This window comes from Oryzias melastigma, linkage group LG21 (assembly GCF_002922805.2).
Source record: "Oryzias melastigma strain HK-1 linkage group LG21, ASM292280v2, whole genome shotgun sequence".
Taxonomy (NCBI): domain Eukaryota; kingdom Metazoa; phylum Chordata; class Actinopteri; order Beloniformes; family Adrianichthyidae; genus Oryzias; species Oryzias melastigma.
This window is the reverse complement of record NC_050532.1, coordinates 27,940,163-27,947,724: the sequence shown is the minus strand read 5'-3', so window position 1 is coordinate 27,947,724 and position 7,562 is coordinate 27,940,163. Positions and strand designations below refer to the sequence as shown.

General features: G+C 50.6%; 1 protein-coding gene across 1 annotated transcript in view; it reads left to right on the top strand.

Annotated features, from left to right (window-relative positions):
- ptpn4a (protein tyrosine phosphatase non-receptor type 4a) overlaps positions 1–7,562 on the top strand; it is a 36,750-nt gene that overhangs the window by 15,852 nt on the left and 13,336 nt on the right. Inside the window, exons 3-11 of the mRNA XM_024287067.2 lie at positions 1,217–1,324; positions 1,563–1,605; positions 2,506–2,584; positions 2,932–2,976; positions 3,066–3,118; positions 5,415–5,535; positions 5,638–5,725; positions 6,254–6,342; positions 7,298–7,361. Coding sequence (XP_024142835.1) covers positions 1,217–1,324; positions 1,563–1,605; positions 2,506–2,584; positions 2,932–2,976; positions 3,066–3,118; positions 5,415–5,535; positions 5,638–5,725; positions 6,254–6,342; positions 7,298–7,361 — 690 coding nt within the window. The remainder of the gene's footprint in view (positions 1–1,216; positions 1,325–1,562; positions 1,606–2,505; positions 2,585–2,931; positions 2,977–3,065; positions 3,119–5,414; positions 5,536–5,637; positions 5,726–6,253; positions 6,343–7,297; positions 7,362–7,562) is intronic.

The following is a 7,562-nucleotide window of genomic DNA, read 5'->3' as shown; positions in this document are numbered from 1 at the left end:
AGCTCCAAACAAACTTCCTCAGATGTGTCAAAGATGAATCTGATCAATTATGGATCAGCTCAGTATCCTATTTAAAGCTGTAATGTCTGCACCATTGATCTGTCGTAGCAGTCTGTGGTATCTTTAGCTGTGATGCCTTCAGGGTCGCTCTGGAATCTGGAAACTCCCTCACTGAACATCAGTGAAGCTGAAGGTCTCTGGAGATCAGACGATGGGTCTGAGGTTCCGCTTAACAGACTAACTTCACTGCTGCTTCCACTCTGGGTGGATCATAAAGTGGATTATTGGGGGGGTTCTGTTGGGTCCAGTTCTGGACTCCGACTGGATTGGGGTGGGGGTGTCAGGGGACTCCGGCTCTGGAGGAATTCTGTGGTTCTGTGGAAGCTTTGCTTTCAGGATCAGAACTCCCCTTCAGAAAGTGAAACCCATTCAGAACCAGAACCTTACTTCATGACCAGAGCTACCCTTCAGAACCAGAATCCCATTTCAGGATCAGAACTCCCCTTCAGGATGAAAACCCGTTTAGAAACAGAACCTCCTTCAGTACCAGAACCGGTTCCTGCGGGTCATCTCCTCAGTGCTGGGTCTCTGATGATTGCAAACACAGGACAGATGGTCCCAGTACTTGGTTCTGGTTCCGACCTCCTCCTGCGTTGGGTCGAGGAGTTCTCCTGGCTGATGGGAGGTGTCACAAGTCGTGTAACTGATAGAATGTAAATGGGGGGTGGGGGTGGGGGGAGAAAAGGGCTGATTGAGGATGAGGAGACAAACGCTCTTTGTGCCGCCGCCTGAAACCGAGTCCGTCTGCGTGAGAGCGAGGAAGGAGACGATAGAGAGCAGAGCAGACGGCGAGTAGTCCCCCTCCTCCCCCGCGGGCCGATGGGGGAGGGGCTTCAGGGGAAATCCCTGCAGATGTTCAGGTGTTTCTCTCCAGCACAAACACACCTGAACCTGCTGCAGAGCTGAAGTCAGGAATGTGCGGCGCAGCCTGTCCAGACAGGAGCAGACAGGAAGTGAGCCGCTCTTCATCATCATCATCCTCGTTTTTGGATGAAAACAGACGATGTGAGCAGGAAGTCGGACTGCAGGAAGTCGGACTGCAGGAAGTCGGACTGCAGGAAGCTGCTTCGGTCAAACGAATCATCGAACCACTTCAGAGAGAGAAGACTCACACATGTCCACTCAGACGGTGAATCAGCTGCTCGTGTCTCTGCAGAAGGCGGATCACGGTCAGGTGCTGCTGGACGCCGTCTTTAAGCACTTGGAGCTGACGGAGAGAGACTACTTCGGCCTCCACGTGGCTGATGACGCCTCAGACGCGCCGGTCAGTGCAGAGCCTTCTTCTTTTGAGTCTTTATTGTAAATCCTGGATGAAACGAACATGAATATGAACACAAAGATGAAATGTAGCATGAATGAAAGAATGATCAGATCGCAGTTAAGACTCTTAACACACAGAGCTGGTCTGAACTGATGAAAATGAATCCAGAAAAATCTGTTTTTCTGTCATCGATAAACGTGAAATGTAATCATAAATGTATTTCCTGGTTTCTCTCCATCAGCGCTGGCTGGATCCCAACAAGCCCATCAGGAAACAGCTAAAAAGTAAGTGAACCTGCAGCAGATTCATCTGGAAGATCCTCTATTTCACAACAATCTGCAGCTAACATCGTTCTGGTGCGTCTGGTTCTGATCAAACTCTGACTCGGGTTCAGAAACGTCAGGTCCGGTTTGTAGAACAATAACGTTCATCAGCGGCGGACTAACCTCGGCTGCTCAGTTTTTGTGCTGACATTTGTCCCCCACGCTTCCCCTCGCATAAGCCACGCCTCTTCTCACACAAGCCACGCCTCCTCTTGCATAAGTCACACCTCTCCTCGCATAAGCCACGCCTCTTCTCGCATAAGTCACACCTCTCCTCAGTTAAACCCCGCCTCCCCTCACGTAAGCCACGCCTCTTCTCACACAAGCCACGACTCCTCTTGCATAAGTCACACCTCTCCTCAGTTAAACCCCGCCTCTCCTCGCATAAGCCACGCCTCTTCTCACATAAGCCACACCTCCTCCTGCATAAGTCACACCTCTCCTCAGTTAAACTCCCCTCACATAAGCCACACCTCTCCTCAGTTAAACCCCGCCTCCCCTCACATAAGCCTGCACTGACTGAAGCTGTCACAGATTTATGATGGAGAACAAAGAAAAGTCTGACAATTTCCTCCTGGTTCCTACGATCAGAACCTGCATCATCAGAACCTGCATCATCAGAACCTCATTTCACGGGTTTTTCATGAACTTCCTGCCCTTCAGCTGTTGTAAACCTGATTCTGCAGCGTTGTATTGTTATCATCCTTAGAGTCTGAGAAACATCTAGAAAATCTTTTCTGAAAGAATTTTTTAAGATTTGATGTCCCTGAGATGTTAGTGTCCTGAAGCGCGCGGCGGAGGTTTGATTCCGTGGTGACGGCGGCGTTTGCTCCTCGGCTGACGTTTGTCTCGTCCCTGCAGGAGGATCTCCGCACAACTTGAGTTTCAGAGTCAAGTTTTTCGTGACGGACCCCAACAAACTGCAGGAGGAGTACACGCGGTGAGTTCCCAGAGAGGCGGGTCTGACCCTGAAGGGGGCGGAGCCTGCTGATAAAAATACAGAACCAGGTGTGACCCTGAAGGGGGCGGAGCTCACAGAAAACATGAAACACCAGTGGCGGTCAAACATTTTAAAAGTTCACTCCTCATCACAGTAACCTGTGATTGAATACAAAGTTCTTGATTTTAAACGTAAACTTTTTAGCTCCGCCTCTTCCTGAGATCATGACCTCGGGCAGCAGAGCAGAGAAGTTTCTCCTGCTTTGCTCAGACAGACGTCAGGAATCTGCTGAGGTGGAAGTTTTCCTCCCGAGGAGCCTAAAGGTGGTGTGGCGTTTGTCCTCACAGGTACCAGTACTTCCTCCAGATCAAGCAGGACGTCCTAACGGGACGGTGAGTCTGCCGCAGAACGTCCTCACGCTGGCGCCGTTCGATGTTTCTGTTCTTTAAGAGCTTCTTCTTCTGCTGTTTCTGTCCTGCAGACTACCGTGTCCCAACAACACCGCCGCCCTGCTGGCGTCTTACGCCGTTCAGTGTAAGTACCCACCCCCCACCACCCCAGGACGGTTTTGAGACGGTTTTGGATTCATCTCAGGCGTTGGTTGGTTTGAGGAAACTCCAGCGGCCGTCTTGTATGGTTAGGTCAGGTTGCCATGGAAACCAAAGACTCTTGGACCCGCCTCTGTGTCTCAGAGAAGACTGTGGTCCTGTGGACGGATCGTGGTCTAACAGGTCCTGATGTTTCTGGTGTGAGGATGTTCAGGGTCGGATCTCTGGAGTTTCTTCTTCTTCATCTTAGAGGAACGTCTCAGTTGATTCTGTTGGGATTAAAATCTTTTTATATTGTTTATTTATATTTAGTCAAAAACACTTTTGTCTCCAAACAATAACCCCCCCCATAATGACTTCAGAACGACGTTCTCATTGAAGATGTGGAGCTCTGACAGTTGCTGTTGGAACCGTGGTTGTAGCCCCGCCCCTTTCCCTCCTCGCCAGTGTTTTGTTTTCCTCCTGAGCTCCTCTCTGCTCCCTGTTCTGCACCAATTACTCCCCCCTGAAAACACGACCCCCCCAGCGGCTCTGGCATGTTTGAAGTCGGCTCACACATAAGCAGAATCTAGGTCAAAGCCGAGATTTGACCTATACTTGCAGCACGCACGTGCACGTGCACACACACACACATGCCGTTTAGAGCCTGACCCGTACTGCGAGTTTTCACGTTGCCAGCAGATTATGGAGATAAATGTTTGCTCTGGAGCAGAAAAGCAACCGCCGTGCTGCTAATTTGGTCTGAGTGATGCGTCCAAATCCCAGCAGAAGCTTTGGTTTCAGTGCCCCCCTCCCCCATGTGGAAAACGGTTAATCTCTGACGACGGACTGAGTTCTGTCCCGAACCAGAAGCGGGCTTTCCTGAACATCAACGTCTCTCCTTAGAGATAATCCGGATGATTCCAGCTGCTCGGAGGGAGAACGATAGACGTGCACTTACACATGCACTAAAGCGTGCACACATAAACACACACATGAACACACTTGCAAACGCATACATGCGCTAAAGTGTGCACCCACACATGCACTAAAGCGTGCACACACACATGCGCTTCACATGCACTCGTGCTCGAGCGGCTTCACATGACTGATAAACCTTTAGAGTTCCTCTTTTCCAGGACAGTTTGTGTTTTGAGGGACGGTCAGCTGATCTGCTGAGCAGACACTCGGATGCGGTTGCCATGACGCCTGCACACCTGTGTGAAGGAGCCTGAGGCCCAGTGAGGCTCATGTCTGCAGACGAGCTCCAGCTCTGACCCGTCTGCTCAGCTGTCGTGGCGTGAGGAGACAGGATCCATGGAACCAGAGCGGTTTAAAGCGCCCCTGCTGGTCTCCTGGTGAACTGCACCCTGATCCCGTCTGTCTTCACATCTTAACCCAGAGGTCAAAGGGTCACAGAGATCTGGGAAGTCGTTGGACCGTGTAAGCGTCTCCTCGCGGTCACTTCCTGTCTGTGATGATCCAGGCGGCGCCGCAATGATGTCGCTTTCCCAGCCGGTTCACGCTGCGAGTCGCTGCTGCTCTCAGCCTCTGAACTGTAATCGATGTGTCAGTCAATACTGGCGCTCGCTTGTTGGCGGCCGGATGAAGCGGCGCTTTGAGCTCCAGCTGGAACCCACAGATCTGTGAGGATCTGTGAGGATCCGTGAGGATCCGTGAGTCCTAATGTCTCTGAAGACCAGCGGGACGTTTGAGTCTTTGTGTTCTGCAAACATCCTCCTCTGGTCTCCAGAAGGGATATGGTTAAAGTTCTGACTCCTCTGGAGAGAGGAGTTCCTGTCCTCGGGTGGTTCAGGTGTTCCTACCTGCATGTTCCTCATATGGGCTCAAGCTCCTCCCACAAGATCCCATGTTCTGTGAAGATTATCTGGCTGTTGTGCATTTTCAGTTTTTGGTTGAATCGGTGAGACTAGGAGAACCTTTTGAGGAGCTCAGATTCTCTCAGGAGAATCGACGTGTGACTGAAACCAGAGAAACTGAAGGTCAGACCGGAAACGTTCAGATGTTTGTTACAGTCAGAAGAAAATCCATGAAGAGGAAATCCTGTCTGAACATCCAAATCATCTGGATTATTCAGGAAAATGAGATTATTTCAGATGGAAAAGTTTCTGAAATAATTTCTGCTGAGTAAAGTCTGCCTCGCTCAGCAGCTTTTAGACGACTGGATTTGGTTGAAAAGCAGACGGCGGCGGCGGCGAGGCATCAACGTTCTGATTTGTCATCCAGGAAGCGGCGAGATTCCGTTCCCTTCTCCCTCTGAACCTCTCCTCTCCTTCCTGCAGCCGAGCTGGGGGACTACAACGAGGCCGAGCACAGCTCCGGATACCTGTCCGACTTCTGCTTCATCCCGACCCCCCCTCAGGACTTCCACAAGGAGGTGTCCAAGCACCACCAGCAGCACAGGTACGCAGACGGCTCGCCTCAGGTGGATGCGGGTCCTTCATCGCCGCTGAGGTCTCGATCAGACAAGAGTTTCTGACTCCTCCCCCTCCCCTCCCCCTCCAGCGGGCTGTCCCCCGCCCAGGCGGAGTTCAACTACCTGAACACGGCGCGGACGCTGGAGCTGTACGGGGTGGAGCTGCACTATGCAAGGGTAGGTACCGCCCACTCACGTCTGAATGTCATGAAGGTTCTCCTCAATTTGTTCTGAAGATGAAGACGAGGCTTTGAAGTGATGAAGATCAAAGGGAAACAGATTCTAACAAAATAAAAGACGAACTTTGACTTCAGCTTCAGGAGGAGAACGCTCCAAGTTCGAGGACAGAGAACGGTCTTCTCCGTCTTTAGAGGAGTTTTGTTGGTGAAGATGAATAAACAGTTTGAGGAGAGTTCACATCAGTAAAGGAAAGGGGCGGGGCTTGTCCCTGTCACTGTCAGAATTAAGAAGAACATCTCTGCTGCTTAGCAGAAGAAACCAAAAAGTTCTAGTAGGCGTCTTCAAATGTGAACTCCAGATTTCTCCAAAGTTTTTCTGCATCAGAGGAACTGGGTAGACGTTTTTGGGGGGTTCTTGTGGCGGTTCTGCTTTCACGGATCTTCCTGAACCAGCTGGACCCTCCGGCCGGGTCAGAGATGTGAGCAGAAGCTGCTTTGGGATTCTCAGAAACTTGTGTTTCTTCAGGACCAGAGGAACGCAGAGATTCTCATCGGGGTGATGTCTGCCGGCGTCGTGGTGTACCAGAACCGGGTTCGGAAAAACTTCTTCCAATGGTGAGTGGGACCTTGATGATGAGCCGGTTCTGATCCGTGTTGGGCTGACAGGAGTGGGATAGAGGTTTGGACCACAGATTACTCTCAGATGGCTGGAGAAGTTTATGTTCCTGGTTCCAGATTTGGTGAAGGTCTGACCCTCAGCTTCAGGAACTTTGCTGGAGTTCTGCAGGGTTCTGGTGGTTCCGTCTGTCAGATGAACCTCCTCGGTCCCTGATCCTCCTGCTGCAGCTGTGGAGCAAACATGCTCCTCATCCTGGTTCTTGGAGCGGTTTAAAGCCGGTTCTCCGTTTAATGAGTTTAGGTGCTTTGAAGTCGATCCTCTGAGCTAAATTTAGAGCAGATCCGACAGCTGCGGAGCGAACAGAACCTCCTCTGCTCCTTCCTCTTCAGTCCTGAAATAAAAAGGAGAAGAAGGACTCTAAGGTCTTTGTTTTCTGAAGAATGAGCCACAGAAAGAACGGCTGTGAGTCACTGTGTGTGCACGTGCGTGTGCATGTGCACGTGAGAGCAGGCCAGTATATTTAGCATCAGTAGTGAGTCAGAAGGTTCGAGTTCTTCTCTGGAATCTGCTTCTGTGCTGCTGGTTAGCAGACGTGTGACTGCCGACTGCGCGTGACTGCTGTCTGTGTGTTACACCGTCTGCGTGTGACTGCCGTCTGCATGTTAGACAGTCTGCGCGTGACTGCTGTCTGCGCGATACACCCGTCTGCGCGTGATGCTCCCTGTGTGGTCTCTGATTGGATCTCATACCCTGGGTGGGCGGAGCTAGTTTTCACATGCGTTCTGGATCCTTCAGATAAAGCTGCATGTTTTCTTTCTGGTCTTCAGGAGATGAAAACCGTGGATCTCCTCGGCTGCACAGAGACAGAACCTTCAGGCTTTTTCTGTTTTCCTGAACATGTGAAATCATGTCGACTCTGTGGAGTTTGATCAACGTTTTTCTGCTTTTTAGGTTGAAAATTGTGAAAATTTCCTTCAAGTCGAAACAGTTTTTCATCCAACTGAGAAGAGAGGCAGTGAGTACACAAACACGGAAGTACACAAAAACACTCAGATGTACACAAAAACATTCAGATGTACACAAAAACACTCAGATGTACACAAACACACGGATGTACACAAACACACGGATGTACACAAACACACAGATGTACAAAAACACTCAGATGTACACAAACACTCAGATGTACACAAACACACAGATGTACACAAACACT